This window comes from Gymnoscopelus microlampas (assembly GCF_963454915.1).
Source record: "Gymnoscopelus microlampas genome assembly, chromosome: 22".
NCBI lineage: Eukaryota > Metazoa > Chordata > Actinopteri > Myctophiformes > Myctophidae > Gymnoscopelus > Gymnoscopelus microlampas.
The window spans coordinates 13,283,284-13,304,467 of record NC_139959.1 but is presented as its reverse complement, the minus strand read 5'-3'; the positions used below and the strand labels follow the sequence as shown (position 1 = coordinate 13,304,467).

Sequence of the window (21,184 nt, the reverse complement as noted above, 5' to 3'; positions counted from 1 at the left end):
CATTCCAAAACGCAACGTGACGTTTGAAAGGCACAGATTCTTCACATGTGTGCAGAAAATGGGAGAAAACATTGATCAGTATGTGAATGAGTTGAGAAACAGAGGCAAGACATGTGAGTTCGGTGGATTGACAGAATCACTGATAAAGGACAGGATTGTGTGTGGCATCACAGATAATGGTCTGAGAGAGAGACTGCTCAGAGAGTCAGATCTGGACCTGGAGAAAGCCTTAGCACTGTGTAGAGCTGCAGAGACAGTGAGATCTCAGGCTAAAGAGCTGTTAAGTGACACTAGTTGCAATGTAGATGCAGTGAAAAAAGACACACACAGATTCAACAAAAATAAGACCTTTGATGTGAAAAAAGAGGCAGGACAACCATACAAAAATACAATGGCCAATCAGAAATGCACTAGATGTGGTACACAACATCCACCTAAGCAGTGTCCTGCATATGGGAAAAAGTGCAATAATTGCAATAAAGACAACCATTATGCCCGTTGCTGCAAGAACCAAGCACAGAGAGGCAAGGTAGATGCAGTTGATGACGAGGATGAAGTAGAGGAATTCTACGTGGATGCTGTAAATGATGATGAAAAAGGAGAAAATGATTGGATCACTACACTGAAAGTGAATGACATACATCTTCCATTCAAATTGGATACTGGAGCAAATGTGAATGTCATGTCAGAGACTGATTTCATGAAAATAAGACCCAGACCAAAAATACATAGAGCAAACATGAAAGTGACAGCCTATGCAGGTGCAGATATACCAAAGGAAAATGCATTGTCAATGTGACACACAAAGACAAAGTGCATAAGCTATCGTTTATCATAGTACCCAGGGATGTGCAGGCCATACTAGGATTGTCAGCCTGTGAGAGACTACACCTGGTGAAGAGAGTCTTTGTCGTGGACAGAAAAAAAGAGACTATATATGATGAACTCATGGAGGAGTATGTGAACAGGGCCGAAATTGTATCACATTTGACTTGCAATTTGTTTGTACTATTGCACTCTTCTCCTTTAATAAATAATCCAGAATAAAACTCACAACAATAAAATATAAATGCACAATAAAGTGCTGGGTGCGTAATTACTGTGAGTCCTATCTGAACTAATTGTTTGTCGACTACGCCACTTTTGTTATAGAGGGAAGTCCCCTTTGAATACACTTTAACTTCTTCTTCAGGCTTTCACAGGTTCGAGGTTAACTGGTAAGTTTCAATACTTTTGGTTTTGAGAATACAACACTGGCATGAGAATATCCCTTTAAGAAACTGGACACGAATACAGTGTATCAAAAAAGGTAAGTCATATTTATTGGGTCCCTAATACATTGGCTTCTATGCCTTAAAAACAATCAAATAAACACTATACTAATAAAACCTATATAAACATACAAAACACAATTAATCTACACAACAACTATAAAATAAATTATAAAGTTGTGCAAATTACGCGGGGCTTAATCACAAGGGTTCCTTAGCATGGGGGGTTTCTGTGCAACAAATACTTTTCAAGTAAAGTGCTGTGCCAATAAAGTGCTTCAAGATACTCAACACGGTTTGTTCAGGGGTAATGCTGCATGTCCATATATGGGGGTAAGATGGGAAAGGGTTTGAGGCCAGTCGTCTTCTCTCTTCTTTCTCTCCGCCTGCAATTATAGAGATCTAGACCAGTTCACTGTGCATTTACACGATACATTTGCGTTGTCTCAGGCAGTGGTTATACAGGGATTCAACGTTGCTTGTTCGAATACTCACTCGCCAGCCAGGTTTTTACACCTGGCGCTGAGTTGGTTGCGTATGCAACGTTATCGCCACTTTCCAGTCTCAGCGCTCCTCATATGGTCTGGTCTCACTCGCCTCTTCCTCCCCTTCGGTTCGATCGCTTTCTCCTCTTGGTTTCTCCTTTGAATGTAGGCACACCTCGGCTTCCAAACTCCTAGGTGGCTGGTATGTCTACTTCATCTATGCACTCCTCTACTCCGTGTCTCGGCACAACCTTCCCCTCTGCTGTCCTTCTCCTCACTGACGCCTCTGTCACTTGGGTGCTCTGTTCTCTCTTTCAAACGGTCCCGCCTCCGCTTTTGTACCTGCCAAACCACACCTCCCTCTTCTTTCATTTGTCCGTGGTGACAGTCTGTCTGGGGACATTGGCCATGACCGTGGCCTTGGGCGTGACCGCGTGACTGCCGCTCTGCCACTCAATGTCTCTCAATACATGTGACCAGGGGATCATGGGGAAAACAATTATAAACAATACAGTGCGTAATAATAATTGGTACAAAAATAATAAGATGGTGGGGTTAAATGAGGCAATTATACACATTAAGCACCAATAAAAACAAATTACAAAAGTTTTAAGAACCCCTCATTTCACCCTTGTCACATTCCCCCCTACTTTTTCGTTGGCAGTCCCTGGCAACTGGTTCTAAACGTCATGCCCGTACCTCTCAGGTGGCTGTCCTTGGTTCGCTCTTCCAGAGCGCCGCGGACCTTCAGGTTCCCTAGGACCGGGGAAAAACCCTACATAAGGCGGCCATATTGGTCCCACCGGTTCGGCTACTGGGGCAGGTTCGGGGCTCTCCATCGGTGACCTGGGGGCTATACACACTTTTAATGCATTCCTATGGATCGTTCTATCTCGCCCTCCTTTTTCAGGTCGGATCCTGTATACTAGGCCCGCATCCCCCACCCTCTCCAATACCACAAAAGGTTCTGGGTCCCACCATGGGCCCAGTTTACCTTGTCCCTGTCGGTTCCGGTTTCGTACCCACACCCTCTCTCCAGGTAACAATGGTGGCATACCGGCTCGGCGGTCATAGACCTGTTTACGCTGTCCTGCTATATGCACCATTTTTTTCTCGGCTGTCCTATACGCTGTGGCCATTCGTTTCTGGTGATCTTGCACCCAATCTCCCACTCCCATTCGATTTTGTGACAACGGTACTCCTAATGCTACATCTACCGGACGCCTCAGGTGGCGACCAAACATTAAGTACGCAGGCGCATAACCTGTCGCACCATGTTCAGTATTGTTATAAGCGTGTACTAACTCAGGTAAGTGTTCATTCCATCTGCCTTGGCGATCAGTATCTAGAGAGCGCAACATGTTTAACAGTGTTTGATTAAACCTCTCCACCCCCCCATTACCAGCTGGGTGGTAAGGGGTGGTGCGACTCTTAGTAATACCGTATGTATGACACAATTGCTGCATTAATTCGGATTCAAAATTCGGGCCTCGGTCCGAATGGAAACGAGCCGGGCAACCGAATGGCTGAATAATATGTGTCCAAAGCGCACGGACAGTCGTGGGCGCAGTTTGGTCACGCGTTGGAATAGCCCAACTGTACCTGGTGAATAAATCGGTTGCTACAAGAATATTCTGCCATGCGTCATTCGGCCTACCTAATGTGAGAAAATCAATAGCCACTACCTCCATAGGATACGATACTTCGAATGGCTGTAAGGGGGCCCTGGGCTCTATCCTGTCTTTCAGTAGGCTGCAGGCAACACAACCTCGCTGGAACTGTCGCACCGCCCCCTCCATGCCCGGCCAGTAGAACCGGCGCCGAAGCTGCGCCAAAGTCCGGTCCACTCCGGCGTGTGCCGAGGCCTCATGGAGTCCTTTCCACACCTCCTCTCGTCGCGCCCCTGGACAAACAAGCTGTAAGTAACATTCTTGTGTATGCTGATCAATCACTTGCCTATACAACACATTGTCTCTGATGCGCAACCGGTCCCACTGTCGTAACATTTGCCTGGCTTCCCGTGACCAACTCCTCTTCTCCATAAGGGTAGGCAGTTTCCTCCGCTCTACGCAACTCTTCACCATCTGGATGTCCGGATCTCGATCCTGTGTTCCCCGCCACTCAGCTCCAGCCCACCCGTCCTCTCTCTCCACCGGTGCCAACTCCACTACGGCCACTCCTACAGGTTGAACAGGGAACCTAGACAGGGCATCTGCGTTCGCATTGCTTTTTCCAGGTCGGTACTTTATATCATAGGTGAATGATGCTAGCTGGGCTGCCCAGCGCTGTTCCACCGCGCCTAGTCGAGCTGTTTGAAGATGCGCAACAGGATTGTTATCTGTATAAATCGTAAAATGAGCGCCAGTTAAGTAATCTTTAAATTTTTCGGTCACTGCCCATTTAAGTGCCAAGAGTTCTAATTTAAAGGAGCTATAATTTGCATCATTTTGTTCGGTAGGGTGTAGACTTCGGCTGGCGTAGGCGATTACTCGCTCCTGGCCATCTTGGACCTGTGCCAGAACGGCGCCGAGCCCGCGGCCACTCGCATCAGTATACACTACAAACGGTCGATCATAATCTGCATAAGCCAGTATTGGAGCCTGCGTAAGGGCAGTTTTAAGAGCATCAAACGAGTTTTGGCATTCAGGGGACCACTCTATTTTACACTGATGGGACTTCACATCATTCGGGACTCCGATCAACAAACTATTTAACGGCCTAGCTATGGCAGCAAATGAGGACACGAAGCGGCGATAATAACCAGCCAGACCTAGAAAAGCGCGGACCTCGCGGACAGTCGAGGGTGGGGTCCAGTCTCTTACCGCAGCCAACTTTTCAGGGTCCGGGCGCACTCCCTCTTTGTCTACAACGTGGCCCAAGAACTTTACCTCCGGTTGGAGAAGCTTGCATTTATCGAGGCGCAGTTTCAATCCGTGTCTCCACAGCCGCTCGAAAACCTGGTCAAGGTGCTGCATGTGAGAGGAAAAGTCAGGTGAATATACAATAATGTCATCGAGGTACACTAATAATGACTCTGTCACCTGGCCACTCAAGCATCGCTGCATTAATCTTTGGAAGGTCGCGGGGGCGTTACATAAACCGAACGGCATACGTTGGAACTCGAACAGTCCTAAAGGGGTGGTAAACGCTGTCTTTTCTCGATCCCGAGGGTCCATACCCACCTGCCAATAACCGCTGGCCAGGTCGAGTGTGGAGAACCACTGAGCCTTGGTCAGGCTTGTTAAAGTCTCTTCAATCCGAGGTAAAGGGAAGGCATCTTTGTGCGTCACGGCATTCAGTTTACGGTAGTCGACACAGAAACGCCAGCTGCCATCTTTCTTCTTCACCAGGACAATGGGCGCTGCCCAGGGACTGCAACTCTCTTTTATCACTCCCTTGTCCAGCATGTCACTCAATAAGGTCTTCATTTCTCTATACATGGAGGGCGGCAGCGGTCGGTGCCTCTCGCGGATGGGTGCCGCGTCTCCAGTTGGTATTTGGTGTTGCACCACGTCCGTCTGCCCAAAATCTTCATTATGGACTGCAAACACCTTCTTCCATTTACACATCATCGCATGCAGCTCTTCTCTCTGCTGGTCAGGTAGGTCATCTCGCCGGGTCAACGCCTCCATCTCCTCAGGTAAGGTCTTCACGGGTCCCTCGTCTTCGATGCTCACCAGGGACACTTCCACGGCTCCGTCGGTTCCTAGGGACAGGTTCAGGTCTCGTCGTCCACGGACGTCGGCCTCCTCCACTGGATATAGCTTCCCTAACTTTTGATGTCTGCCCACGGTCACGCTATACGCGTGGGGGTTGCAGATGCGCACGGGGACTCGGCCATTACGCACGGTGACCAACGCTCGGGCCACTCCCAGATCAGTTCCTTCCGGCATGGCCTCCATCAGGGCCTCGTATTCGGCTCCATTTGGACCTTTCCAGGCACGGCCCCATACTACTAACTCACTGCGGGCGGGGACTCGGATTCTCCGTCGGCCGACAGGCCACACATAGCCCAATGCTCCGTCTTCGTGGGTCACTGCCTCCACTCTCCTACAGGCGGCGAATGCTTTTTTCCATGGTGTCCTCTCCTGTTGGCATGGAAACACAGACCTCCCAGAGAGTTTAAATAATGCATGCCACACTGCGTGGACTACGTTCATCCCAATGATCAGCGGCTCAATACAATGTTCATCTTTTACAATTACGATTCCTCTTCCCGGTATTTCCAGTCCTTCTAATTCTAAATCGAATATGGCATAGCCAGAATAGGGTAGATCAAGGCCGTTTGCTGCCCGTAGGCTAAACACCAGAGGCCCATTTTCCATTTTATCTTGCGAGAACTTTTCGTTAAACAAACTCTGCTGCATCAATGTGACTTGAGACCCCGTATCTAATAAACCCCTCATTTGGACTCCCCCCATTGTTATCCCAATTGTCGGACATTCCCCCACAAACACTTCATTGGCCCTTAACTTTTTTTGTGAACGTTGCACCTCTGCCCCCCGGACCTCGGCGACAGGGCGTACTAGTTTAACTGACTTCGGTCGGATCTACAGAATCTCGCTATATGACCCGCCTGTCTACACTGGCTACATATCGGCCTACCTCCTTCATCCCATTCGTAGCGCTGAGAGGCCGTATACCGTCGCTCAGGTGGCGGTGGAGTGCGCGCTCGTGCGTCATTGGTGCCAGTGCGGAGGAGCGGTCTGATTTCCTTCATGAGTTCCTGCGTGAATCCTTGCATTTGAGTTTTTACGTCGTCCATGATTTCCTGTTTTAATTTTTCTCTCCAAGCAGGGTCCTGAGAAGGGTAGGGGACAGAAATAGGATTAACAGCGTGGCACGTTATTTCAGTAGTTCCATGTTCAGCAGCTAACAGGTAGGCTTCTTCGCGTAAAGCAGCAAAATCTTCATCTGGGTGTCGTCGAGCATATATTTTTAAGGCTTGGCCCAGGGGGCCCTCAGCTAAACCCATAACAAACTGATCACGAAGAATGGCTTCGGAGGGAGCGGTGCTTGGGTCGTGCTGCCGCAGCCCACAAAACAGCTCTCTAAGTCTCAGGGTGTAAGTTTGTACATTCTCTCCTGCGCGCTGTGCGCACCGATAGAATAGTGAGCGCATTTCTGCGACAGAGACAGTTTCTTTATATAAAGCATCTAAGTATTTAAAAACTTTTGCCACTGTGTCGCGTTCGCCCTCCTCAACCACACTAATCTGCCGTTTAGCTTCGTTGGTTAGCGTTTTAATTATAATAGCAACTTTCCTGATTTCTGGTAGTTCCTGGGTACTTAATAATCCTCTAATCTGGTCTTTCCATTCCCTATATTTACTCTCGCCTTCTGTTCCACCAAAGGTGGGTAACCATGGGGCACCGGGATACACCGCCATCATCATCATTCTGAATCCGTAAAGCAAAAAACAAAAAGCAACAAAAACAACAAAACAGTACAGTTTCTTTTAAGGGTATTCTCATGTGTTTGTTCTCAACCAGTCCTGCCGCCAACGCCAAATATGTGAACAGGGCCGAAATTGTATCACATTTGACTTGCAATTTGTTTGTACTATTGCACTCTTCTCCTTTAATAAATAATCCAGAATAAAACTCACAACAATAAAATATAAATGCACAATAAAGTGCTGGGTGCGTAATTACTGTGAGTCCTATCTGAACTAATTGTTTGTCGACTACGCCACTTTTGTTATAGAGGGAAGTCCCCTTTGAATACACTTTAACTTCTTCTTCAGGCTTTCACAGGTTCGAGGTTAACTGGTAAGTTTCAATACTTTTGGTTTTGAGAATACAACACTGGCATGAGAATATCCCTTTAAGAAACTGGACACGAATACAGTGTATCAAAAAAGGTAAGTCATATTTATTGGGTCCCTAATACATTGGCTTCTATGCCTTAAAAACAATCAAATAAACACTATACTAATAAAACCTATATAAACATACAAAACACAATTAATCTACACAACAACTATAAAATAAATTATAAAGTTGTGCAAATTACGCGGGGCTTAATCACAAGGGTTCCTTAGCATGGGGGGTTTCTGTGCAACAAATACTTTTCAAGTAAAGTGCTGTGCCAATAAAGTGCTTCAAGATACTCAACACGGTTTGTTCAGGGGTAATGCTGCATGTCCATATATGGGGGTAAGATGGGAAAGGGTTTGAGGCCAGTCGTCTTCTCTCTTCTTTCTCTCTGCCTGCAATTATAGAGATCTAGACCAGTTCACTGTGCATTTACACGATACATTTGCGTTGTCTCAGGCAGTGGTTATACAGGGATTCAACGTTGCTTGTTCGAATACTCACTCGCCAGCCAGGTTTTTACACCTGGCGCTGAGTTGGTTGCGTATGCAACGTTATCGCCACTTTCCAGTCTCAGCGCTCCTCATATGGTCTGGTCTCACTCGCCTCTTCCTCCCCTTCGGTTCGATCGCTTTCTCCTCTTGGTTTCTCCTTTGAATGTAGGCACACCTCGGCTTCCAAACTCCTAGGTGGCTGGTATGTCTACTTCATCTATGCACTCCTCTACTCCGTGTCTCGGCACAACCTTCCCCTCTGCTGTCCTTCTCCTCACTGACGCCTCTGTCACTTGGGTGCTCTGTTCTCTCTTTCAAACGGTCCCGCCTCCGCTTTTGTACCTGCCAAACCACACCTCCCTCTTCTTTCATTTGTCCGTGGTGACAGTCTGTCTGGGGACATTGGCCATGACCGTGGCCTTGGGCGTGACCGCGTGACTGCCGCTCTGCCACTCAATGTCTCTCAATACATGTGACCAGGGGATCATGGGGAAAACAATTATAAACAATACAGTGCGTAATAATAATTGGTACAAAAATAATAAGATGGTGGGGTTAAATGAGGCAATTATACACATTAAGCACCAATAAAAACAAATTACAAAAGTTTTAAGAACCCCTCATTTCACCCTTGTCACAAGTACAAAGACCTGTTTCAGGGTCTAGGCTGCCTGCCAGGAGAACACACTGTCAGAGTAGACAAAAGTGTGCCACCAGTCATACATCCATGCAGCAAAGTCCCATTTGCTCTGCAAAAGGGACTGAAAGCAGAATTGGACAAGATGGAGAGCCTGAACGTGATTCAGAAGATAGATGAGCCGACTGAGTGGGTGAGTTCCCTCGTTGTAGTGGACAAAAAGAATGGAAAACTCAGAATATGCCTGGATCCAAGAGATCTGAACAGAGCTATTAAGAGAGAACACTTCAAACTTCCTACTTGTGAAGACATCATGGCACAGTTTGCAAATGCAAAATATTTTAGCAAGCTAGATGCGTCTTCAGGATTTTGGCAGATGAAGCTGGACGAGCCAAGTTCAAAACTGTGCACGTTCAACAGCCCATTTGGCAGATGTAGATTTCTAAGACTACCATTTGGTATTGCTTCAGCACCTGAAGTGTATCACAAAACAATCAACATGATCTATGAGCATGTAGAAGGAGTTGATACCTCAATGGATGACATCATTATATGGGGTGCCACCAGAGCTGAGCATGATGAGAGACTGAAAGCTGTGCTAGCAGCAACAAAGAAAGCAAACCTGAGGCTGAATAAAGAGAAATGTCAGCTGGGTGTGACAGAGTTGACATTCGTGGGAGACATTCTCAGCAGTGAAGGTGTCAGACCAGACCCACGAAAGGTGTCTGCTATCGCAAACATGCCAAGGCCACAATGCAAAAAAGATGTGCAAAGATTTAATGGGATGATTACATACATGGGAAAATTCATACCCAACCTGTCAGAAAAAATGGCCCCACTGAGACAACTAACTGAAAAGAACATAGAATGGCAGTGGAATCATGAGCATGAAAAGTCATGGACTGAACTGAAGAAGCTGCTCACAGAGGAACCGGTCCTGAGGTTCTATGACCCAGACAAACCTATCAAAATATCATCTGATGCATCACAGAGTGGGCTCGGTGCAGTTCTACTACAAAAATATGAGGACTGGCAACCTGTAGCATATGCATCACGTTCTATGACAGACCCGGAAACGCGATATGCACAAATAGAGAAAGAGCTGCTCAGCATCACGTATGCCTGCGAGAGATTCCATCAGTTTGTGTCAGGACAAGTAATCAGCGTGGAGACTGATCACAAGCCCTTGATTACGTTGTTCCAAAAGCCACTAAATGACTGTCCACTCCGCATACAGCGAATGATGATCAGGCTGCAACGCTACTCACTAAACGTTGCATACACCCCAGGTAAGCTGATGTATACAGCTGACACATTATCCAGAGCTGTTGACCCTAAGGAGCGTGCAAACACTAAACTGGATGAAGATGTGGATACCTACGTACACATGATCACAAGTGCACTGCCAGTAGCAGATGCAAAGATGGAGCTCATACGGACTGAGACTAAAAAGGATGAAACACTGAAACAATTGAGTCAAATCATCAGAGATGGATGGCCCAATGTGAAACAAAACTGCTCACCAGAAACAGCAGAGTACTGGAACTACAGGGCTGAGCTATCTGAGGTCGGTGACATTATTTACAAAGGTAGTAAGATTGGCATTCCAAAGAGCCTGAGAAAGGAGATGCTCAAAAGGATTCATGAAGGACATCTGGGAATCGAAAAGTGCAAAAAGAGAGCACGCGAAGTGATGTTCTGGCCTAGAATAAATCAAGATGTCACAACTGAAGTGTCAAACTGCACAATATGCCTCAAATATCAAGCAAGTCATCCTGCAGAACCACTACACCCACACCAAGCACCAGACAGACCTTACCAGAAGGTGGGTGCTGACCTGTTTGCATGTCAAGGTAAAGATTATCTTGTTGTCACAGACTATTACTCCCTGTATCCAGAGGTCTGTAGACTGAACACCACCACTGCAGAAGCAGTGATAACATGCATGAAAGCCATATTCTCCAGACACGGTGTGGCTAGTCAGGTTTTTTCGGACAACGGTCCACAATTTGCAAATGAGAAGTTCAGAACCTTTGCCACAGAGTGGGACTTTAAGCACACAACCTCAAGCCCACACTTCACACAGTCCAATGGATTAGTGGAAAATTCTGTCAACAGTGAAAAAACTGATGTACAAGGCAGCAGACAGTGGAACTGATTTCTATCAAAGCCTGCTGGTATACCGCACAACGCCACTCGAGTGTGGTATGTCTCCAGCCCAACTCCTCATGGGATGCCTGCTGAGATCGAACTTACCCATCCCAGAGAACCTGCTCAAAACAAAAGAAGGGGAGAAAGTGAGAATGATCAAAGAACAACAGAAAGAAAAGCAGAAGTTCTATTATGACAGAGGAACACGGAACCCACCTGAACTACACACTGGTGACCAAATAAGGTTCAAAGACAAAACAAACACATGGTCACAGAAAGGAACTGTTCTGAGCCAGGTCCAACCAAGATCATACACCATTCAGACAGAGGAGGGCGCTGTACTGCGCAGAAACCGCCGAGACCTTCTCAAAGGACCAGCCACAGCAAGTCAAGGAACAGTGACTGTTGAACAACCTCAGCAATCAGTCAGAAAGTCCACAAGGACTGTGAAACCAACAAAGACACTGGTTGTGACCATTTAATGATTATTTCTTTATTGCAGAGTGATGTAAGACAACTGAAAAAAAAAATAATAATAACAAAGGAAAGAGTGAATTGTGAAAACTCTGAATTTGTTTATTGTGACTTTAAGTTTGTTGTAAGCAGCTAAGAGTGTGAGTTGTGATTTCTGTTATACTGAGTTGTGAATACTACTGTTAAAATGCAGAGTGCAATTATTCATTTCATTTGATAAAAGTAAAACTTTTATTTTAAGAAAAGGAGATGTAATGATATGAGCAAATCCTATTTGCCTACTCGATTACTTTTGCCTGTGTTGATCAGTACATCCGTTGACTAGTAATGCCTAGCTAGGACACACAGAGCATGCGCAAGGATATCATTCTTTCTTGTCTGAAAGCCCGCCAGTGAACGTTGTTGTTGTTGTGCCTCTCCTGTAACCACTACCAAGATTCAACCAGTAAAGAACCTCTACTCTTTCAATAACGTGTCTTCATTGAATGAACCCACAAACACAAAGTAATACACCCCCCCCCCCCTCGGGGCTCCTGGAGGAAAGAAGATAGAAATGTTAGGAGAGCAACGTAATGGAGGAATGTTGGGGAGGAGGAGGGCATTTTTGACAACGCGAGCGAAATCAAAGAGGTAAATGATACAATCGCAGGTGTATTTATACTGTGGTGATTGCTGCATGGATTGGCTTGGAGATAAGCAGCGCAGGCGAACTTGATCATGAACGTGAGAGGCTGAGCAGAGGGCGGTCTCTACTCCCGAACCTACGTTGAACACAACTACATTTCGGGTTACACCCTGCAAGTGCCTCTGTACATCCTTCCAGCCGCTAAGACGGTCCTCTTCACAGCTTGATTCGAGATTCTAAATCTGCGTTCAACTCCTTTTTGGCTCGACGTCATTTTGGAGCTCTGCTGTAAAGTGCACGGCTGAGGGGATGACCATCTACTTACTGTACTGGGTCACATATTTAAGTCATTTTGCCATAGTGACATCACTGGAGTAAACTTTTCAGAACAACTTTGGTGGTGTTTCAGAGACAAACAGAAGACTGCAGAGTGTTACTGTACGGCTGCTATTGAACTTTACCAAAGAGAGAGACAAAGAGAGAGATGATGTACAAAATGTTGATAGTGTCCCTTTAATAAACATTACTGACTAACTCCATTATAAAAAAGAATATCATCAATGATGACACAAAAGCAGAATTTGCATTGGACTAACATGATCTTAGCGTATTAAAACAAAAATATAAGAAATGGGACTTCATTTAAATCTCCACACTTTATTATTATGTATCCTGCTTTCACTATGAGGCACGCACACACACACACACACACACACACACACTCACACTCTACTGATTCAGAAATTGTGTGCTGAGTTGCCCTCCGGGCTGGAAGTAGGCAGGAGCTTTGGCGTGGAGATCCCCATTGTGTACTCAATGGGCCCATGGAAAATATGATCCCAGCTATCAGTGGCAGAGGTAATGTGTGTGTGTGTGTGTGTGTGTGTGTGTGTGTGTGCGCGTGCGCGTGCAGTGAGAGAGAGTGGGGGATTTGTTTGAAAGTGTGTGCGCAGCGTTAGTGTGCCTGTTTTGCAGAGTGTGCTATAAGTGTGGTGTTATTCATAGCGGATGTTTGCGTGTGCTTTCCACAGACCGTGGGGGTCCTGACTGTTGGAGAGGCCTTTGTGTCTGGAGTGTATCGCTGCATCTCCTCCAATTCTGCGGGCATGGATGAACTGGACATCCGCTTCTATGTCACAGGTAATGTTAATCACACACCCAGATGAATCGCACACACAGAATCCCCACAAGGCACATTTGTTTTATCCTGAACACCTGGTTCATTTTCGGCTAGATCAAACGGTGCATCACGGTACAAATACAATTGTATGTATTGTAGGGCCTACTTTTAAAGCCACCTGCTCTTCCCTCCCACTGATTTTCCTCTTCCTTACAATCAAGTACAAATCATGACAGTTGTTGGGCCAGTTGGGCATATTGCAAAACAACTTTAAGTACCATTCTGGTGTCAATACATGTCTTTTCACTGTTTCAGACTCACACATAAACATAGACCATTTCCCAGTTCATGGCTTTATTTTTAGATGTTGCATCTAAAAGCATCTAAAGCTAAACAAATCTAAGTATATGCAATCATAACACATTATAAAGCCTTTTATAATGTCTTAGAAGGTCAAGTATCATAATACTTCATATTTACCAGTCACACACAGACGTTTTCTTTTGGCCAGGATCATAGTTTTATTATAATTATCATAGTTGTAATACATTATAATAATTATATAATGCATTATAATCACTGTTAAAATGCTGATACGAAATAATTATCACATAGTATTATAATAGCTGTCTTGTGTCCCGTATAATGTGAAATCACCCTACTATTGGGGGGCGAGAGCAAGACATAAAAGGCAGTATTGTCTTCAAAACACACTTTTTGCTAATACTCTCTTACTCTTATTTTATTTCATGTTTTTTCAGCTTTTTAGCCATCATTGATAGTTGCTGTGGAGAGAGATAAGAACCAGGGAGAGGGTAGGGGGGTGACAGGAAGAAAATGGGCCCGGATGAAAATGGTCCGGCTGGCTCAGGAATTGAACCGGAATTGACGGCCTGTCAGGCATTAGAGTAAAGGTGGTAAACGCCCTTATTGTTGTTGTCAGGATCAGGTTGAACTGTGGTGTTATTTTGTCTGAGTGCTGAGGAACTGTCCATGGTCCTGGAATCATCACTCACTCACTCCCACTGAATAGATGCAGTTTTGTTTTCCCTTTCCCTTGTTTCCCCAAATTACATTAATTTGATATGGTCACTGTGTTATTGTGTTTTCGGTATGGATGACACATAAGATGATCTTGGGAGCATCTAGAGAATGTTTTAACACAATGAGCTGCACACTCCTCCTACACTGCTAATATTTTACTAAGATTTAAGCCTCCTTGGCTCTCAGTGCACACTGAAAGTTCAGATTGTTAAGACATTTTAGATGATCGTCAGTTGAAACCCCACCAAGGTCGTCAAGTCAACCTCCGCTCTTATAACGCGGCCTACAAGGAGAGAGTGAAAAAGTCAAGTATTAGAAGACTCAAGCCCCTCGAAGTTTTGTCAATTTCTCCTTATAAGTTTGAACCTTTGATATCGGGAACACCTAGGGAACATTTAAACACTGATTTGGTCTATCCATCGTGGGTCTTCACCTTGGCTCAAAGTCAAACTACATCTTGCCGCTATCATCTGCACCATCTTCTCAGGAATACCATAGGCCCAGAGAATATTAATTCTAATTCTAATTAAATGTTGGTGGAACAAATCCACCATTATGCATTTGTATGGTAAAGCATTAACTAAATATATCAATAAAAGCATTGTTTTTCCAAAGATGTATTCTGAGCTGAGAAATTGTGAAAATCTTTGTCAAAACATTGCTGCCATATTTCTCAGGCCTTCAACATATTTCAATAAGCTGTAGTTGTGACGGCTCATTTTGCATATCTCATCCTCTATGTTCATATGAAATGAACTTACTAGGGAAAGAATTAGCGAAAGATACCTATTACCAGGAAGGTAAAGAACTGTTTACAGATTGAAAAAAAAAGCATGATCATTGCAAGTTGAGGAGATCTGAAAGCGAAGGAAGTGTGATTTTGGGTGTGGAAAGGCAGGCGTGGACAGTGTCTGGATGAGATAAAAGTTTCAGATCACAGCAGAACATAGTTTGATAGAGTGACTCTGATGTCCTGTCCTCCTGACCTGACTGGGGAGAGGTCATCACTCCCCTGGGAAGCCAGCACAGAGAGCAGTCAAGGTCGGTTAGAGTGAATGGGCAGGTCAGGGCAGGGAGAGGTGGTTGCCTGATAGTAGCAGGGTTGTGGACATGAACCAGAATTTCTTCAGACCTCCCCCCCAAAAAATGTAAAGAAGCAATTATGCATTTACATTTACAAGTCTGAATTTGAAATTTGGAAATTGTGTTTGGTGCTCAATATGCAGATCCTTAGGAAAAAGGTTACTAGACATATTTAAAAGTATATTTGTTTGTAAAATGTGTATACATATGTGTGTTGATAGAATAAATAGCATGGGTACAGAGCAAAGGACATGCACACGTCGTACTGTGTTTGCATGTGTGTGTGTGTGTGTGTGTGTGTGTGTGTGTGTGTGTGTGTGTGTGTGTGTGTGTGCGCGCAATGCATGTATGCTTGCAACTTGTGTGTGCACCCATGCCATGCGTGCATGTGTGTCTGTACGCGTTCGTTCGAGCGTCCATGCGTGCTTGAGTTTGTCTGTACGTATAGGTGTACAGTACGTGTGTGTGCACAAACTGCAAGAGTGTGTGAGCGAGGGTGAAACAGGAACCTGCGGGTCTTATCATTGCACTTCCCCATGCGGTGCACTTCCTTGGACTGGCGGCCCCTCTTTATTTCGGGAGGCCTGGGGGTGTTCGAGAAAGATAAACACTATCTGCCATCAGGAAACCCTCAAGCCGTTTCCACGGGAAGTTTCAAATGGCTAAAGTAAATAAAAAGCCTGTTCACTGTATTCCACCAGCTCCGTTTTTACCCTACAATAGCCATTCAACATTGTCATCAAAAGCAGAAAAACGGCGGCTTCTTTAAATCACCATTAATACGGTGGGCTTCAGGCTCTTGGCCTAATTCAGGTGGTGATATTGGGGGAAACTGGGAGAGATTATTACATAAACCAGGAGTCTAGTGGGCGTAAATTAACTCAATGGACTCTAAATTCTCCATCTGTCCAATCCTGGACACTCATTCTGTCATTCATCCCACCACACCCCACCCCCACCTCCTTCCCTCTATCCCTTCATTCCCTTCCTCTCTCTCACTCTCCCCCATCCCCCGCTCCCTCTGTGCTTCCCTCCATCTATCCTCCCTTTCTTTCTTTCTCCCCCCCCCCCCCCCATTCACGCTCTCTCCCTCTCTTTCTCTCTCTCTTTCTTCCTCCCTCTGTTTTTGCATTATTAGACACCCCCGGGGGCTTCAGCGTGAGCCAAGGGGAGGAGCCAAGAGAGGGCAGAGACTGCGTGCTCACCTGCACGGCCAATAAGTACCTGTATACATCGCTGTCATGGCAACGGATGAGGCATACAAATCATGATGCCCCGCCTGTGAGGAGCCCCTTGCTGAGCGGTCAGCTCTCCGCAGGGCAGTTCTCCTACTCTCTGTCGCTGTCGCTTAGCAACCTGACAGCCGGCGATTCTGGAACGTACCGCTGCTGCGCCCGACATCTGCTCTCAGGACAGCAGACACACCTGGACACACAGGTGCTGGTCAAAGGTCAGCCGCAAATTAATTTGCACATTTTATTATTGTCTGTCAATATGTCCAGTGGTAGGCCAGTGGTTCTCAATGTGGGGTCCGGGGACCCCCAGGGGTCCTTAATTAAGAGAGTTCCAGGGGCAATAATATTAGTTAATATAGCATCAAAATCAGTTTAACCATTTGATTTGGTCGACTATTTGAAAATAGACGATCTACAAGCTCACAACGCGTCACATCGCAACGAGTCGTGAGCTTGTAGATCTGCTATTTTCAAAAACTCTTGATACATTTATACAATACAAATCTTGTATAGGGTCCCTTGCACAAAATAGTTTTCTGATGGGGGTCCTCGGCCAAATGCATATTAATTAGGGGCCCCCTAATTAATATGGGGTCCTTGACATGAAAATGTTTGAGAACCATGTAGGTGTAGGCCTTCCTTGACCTCGTCGTCATGAAATGTATTTTTGTTTTATTAGAGAGTCGTTATTAGTCAGTATTACACAGTCAGTGCACATGTATCCACAAACACATACAGTACTGTACACATGTACTTTCTCCAAACAACCACCATGGGATCCGCTTTGAAACCGAAGTTCAGTGTATTTTGACATTTCTACTGAACCTTCTGTTCGTAACTAAACAGATTAACTGTTTAAAAATCATTGCATTTGAACAACTGCAACCCTGGTGTCCCATGTTTATAGCATGTCATTATAGACCAAAAATGTCAAAGAAATGTAATTAAATAAATAAATAAGAAATTCAAAAATATCACACACACACTTGGAGCTTGGGAATTGGGTTCCTGGGCTTCCTGGGGCCCCACCCAGCCTTTGCTCTCGCGCTCAGCTCAAGCTCAGCACCTCTTTCACGTGGGAATGAGCTCTTGTCTGGAGGAAGAGCACACAATGGTACTTCCCACAATGCCACATTTACAGGCCCCTACACAGGGCCAGCGGAACAATCAGCCAATCAGACACTGTCAGGCCCCAGCCCCGTGGACAATCATCAATTGTTGTCCGGGAGGAAGATAGGGGAAAACAACAATCAGTCCCTTGCTTAAGTGACTTTTCTTCATGTCTTTTACTGCTGTTCTGCATACAATCAGAGCTCAATACATTCACTTCCTCCCCAGGGACCCTCACAGGGACATTACTAGAAAGGGGATGCAGAAAGAGAAGAAGTTGGGAAAAAGACGGAATGGGCACCATTTGGAGAGATGGGGGAGGGGGAGGGAAAGGTGACAAAATTGGGAGAGACGTTCGTAGTAAAAGGAGCATGAGTCAGAGCCATTTGTCTAATTATAGGCCATGGTTGTGCGAAATTGAGAAATGTTCTGTGTCTCATTGTGTCCATTCACAAGCTAATACCAGTCGGGATGATGAAATACTGCATTGTCGAGGTTCTTAGGAAATGGGTTTGTGTTACAGGGTTTTTTGAGGTGACTAAGAGACCCGAGAGTATCCAAATGTCAGCTGACTCACAAGTTGAAACCAAGGCCACTCTCACACAGATATGTGTTACTACCAGCATGTTTTATTGTACCAGAATGGCACAGTTCCAAAGACGGGGAGGGGAGGGTTCTCAATTCATGGGGAAACTACTCAAAGCAGAACAATGAATTTTAGTCTATTCATAGAAACACTTTGGTATTAGGACAAATATTCGTGTGTGTATTTGGTGAGGTTATAACACTTTATATTTCACACAGACACAATTTTAAGCAGTTATATTTTTACTGCTCAGTGTGTAATATACACTTTGGTGTTGAGCCTCTCTTCTCTGTCTCATACAAAACACATACAAATACTCTCTCACACATACTGTACCCATACTGTAAACACATATACGCACGCATGCACACACACACACACACACACACACACACACACAGACACGCACACGCACACGCGCGCACGCACACACACACACACACACACACACACACACACACACACACACACACACACACACACACACACACACACACACACACACACACACACACACACACACACGCACTACTTTCTTCATTTCTCATAGTATGTTTGTCTCTTTGCCTCTTCCTCAGTTCTAGAGCCTCCTGTGCTGCTGCAGAATCTGACAGACTCCAGTGTGAATGTGAGCAGCTCAGTCACCCTCAGCTGTGCCGCCCGTGGCATCCCTTTGCCAACTATCACCTGGTACAAAAACCAACGCCCGCTGTCACAGGGATCAGGTGAGAACACAGGGCAAGCCAACATTAACAGGGAACAGGGGCCAGTTGCACCACCTCACACTAAGTTCAAACTTAGCCTAGTTATAGCTTAAAAACATTCAATCCGGGAAAGTATCTCTGTCATTTTAGATTTCTTTGGCTATTCAAAAATAGCAGATATACAAGCTCATAGCGCGGCACCGAGTGCCGCGTTATGAGCTTGTATATCTGCTATTTTTTGAAAAATCGTGAAAGTGAGTGCAAATCTTTGAATATTTTTTTTTTTTTTTTTTTTTTTATATTTAAAGATTTGCACACATTTTCACATAATAAACTAGAAAATGTGCTCCTCGGAGCACAGGTCTCCGCCAGTACTATTCCTGTCTTACCTCACTTTGAAAGAGACCAAAACTCTTTCAAAGTGACACATCTATTTATAGGCCGCTATACGTCATGCGTCTCACTAGCCAATCAGAGCACACTCTTTCAACGTATTGTCACGTGTCACGTGAGGCTTGACCAATGTTAGCTTGGCCGAGGGGGGGGGGGGGGGGGGGAGTGAAAACATAGTCTCCTGGCGGAGACAACAAAAATCACACCCAGTGTGAAGTGGGCGGTGTGTGGTCATCACAACATGACTCACTTAAAAAAAAAGGATAAATGACTTTTTTTAAGTCCATACTGCTATTCATAGGGCTGCACATGTGTCATGTGTTTCGCTAGCCAATCACAGTCCTGAATTTGCAAAGTCAGCCAATCACATTACAGCTAGTGGTGATGACACTAGCTGTAATGTGATTGGCTGACTTTGCAAAAGTATAGATTTGCATTGACTGTGGAAGGATTAGGGTTATAGACTGCGTTGTAGACTATTGGCCAATCACGGTGCAGGATTGGTCAGTGTCCAAAACTCACTTATAGGGGGCGGTTACACCGCCCCAAAAATCACACCCAGTGTGAAGTGGGCGGTGTGTGGTCATCACAACATGACTCACTTAAAAAAAACATAAATGTGTTTTTTTAAGTCCATACTGCTATTCATAGGGCTGCACATGTGTCATGTATTTCGCTAGCCAATCACAGTCCTGAATTTGCAAAGTCAGCCAATCACATTACAGCTAGTGGTGATGACACTAGCTGTAATGTGATTGGCTGACTTTGCAAAAGTATAGATTTGCATTGACTGTGGAAGGGTTAGGGTTGTAGACTGCGTTGTAGACTATTGGCCAATCACGGTGCAGGATTGGTCAGTGTCCAAACCTCACTTATAGGGGGCGGTTACACCGCCCCAAAAAATAGCAGATCTACAAGCTCATAGCGCGGCACTCGGTGCCGCGCTATGAGCTTGTTTATCTGCTATTTTTGAATAGCCAAAGAAATCTAAAAATGACACAGATACTTTCCCGGCTAAACGGCTTTGTAAAAGCTGTTTAAGCTATAACTAGGCTAAGTTTGAACTTAGTGTGAGGTGGTGCAACTGGCCCCAGGTGTACTGTTTCGTTTCGTGAGAGTGTTTGTCCAATTTCTGCCATTTTCTCACCGCCAGGCATTGTGATAGCGCCAGAGGGCGGGGCCCTCCTCATTGATCGAATCACAGCAGAGGACGAGGGTCTCTATACGTGCCAAGCTACCAATGAGAGGGGATCTGTGGAGAGCTCTGCCTATATATGGGTCAACAGTAAGCACATCCTGACCTATAGTGTTTTGAACTGTGATTGCCTTTCATTGGCTGCATGTGTTCAACCTGGACCCCTCAAAGAAGGGGCTTTTCCATATATGGGTATACTGATGGCTGCCTGTCCATTGTTCCATGTTCTGGAAATAGATCTTGAGTCAATCACTACCCTTCAGTATGTCTCAGTCTTTCTTATGTGGTATTGTTTTGAGAAATATAGGATCTTTATTGTGAGCTATGGTGTTAAATGATGTTAGCACTACTAGGGCATGATGCCAAATATAGAAAGCAAATCGTCATTGTTTATTCACCACTTAACACAACAAACCTAATTTTACATGTTGTTATACAGTACAATGACACACACACGCGCGCACGCACGTACGAACGTACGAGCGCGTGCGCACAGCGCGCACACACACACACACACACACACACACACACACACACACACACACACACACACACACAGATCCAGATCCCATAGAAGCAAGCCACCTGGTCCTTGTACCCCTATGATTCCCTGGGCAGCAGTGGTCCCTTCCCAGCCTGGCCCTGGAGAGAATAGTGGCTGTGTTCCTTCACAGGTGTTACCAATAATACTAATTAAGGCTCTGTTCCATAGTGTGGCACAGTGGTCTCTTATTTTCAAGGACCCCCATAACTCTGAGAGT

General features: G+C 45.3%; 1 protein-coding gene across 2 annotated transcripts in view; it reads left to right on the top strand.

Annotated features, from left to right (window-relative positions):
• flt1 (fms related receptor tyrosine kinase 1) overlaps positions 1-21,184 on the top strand; it is a 75,670-nt gene that overhangs the window by 35,120 nt on the left and 19,366 nt on the right. For both annotated transcript variants that reach the window (XR_014600158.1, XM_084049114.1), the window contains exons 12-15: positions 12,985-13,093; positions 16,339-16,650; positions 18,710-18,856; positions 20,382-20,513. Coding sequence is in view for 1 of the 2 variants with exons in the window: in XM_084049114.1 (XP_083905240.1) it covers positions 12,985-13,093; positions 16,339-16,650; positions 18,710-18,856; positions 20,382-20,513 (700 nt within the window). In the remaining variant the exon portion in view is untranslated. The remainder of the gene's footprint in view (positions 1-12,984; positions 13,094-16,338; positions 16,651-18,709; positions 18,857-20,381; positions 20,514-21,184) is intronic.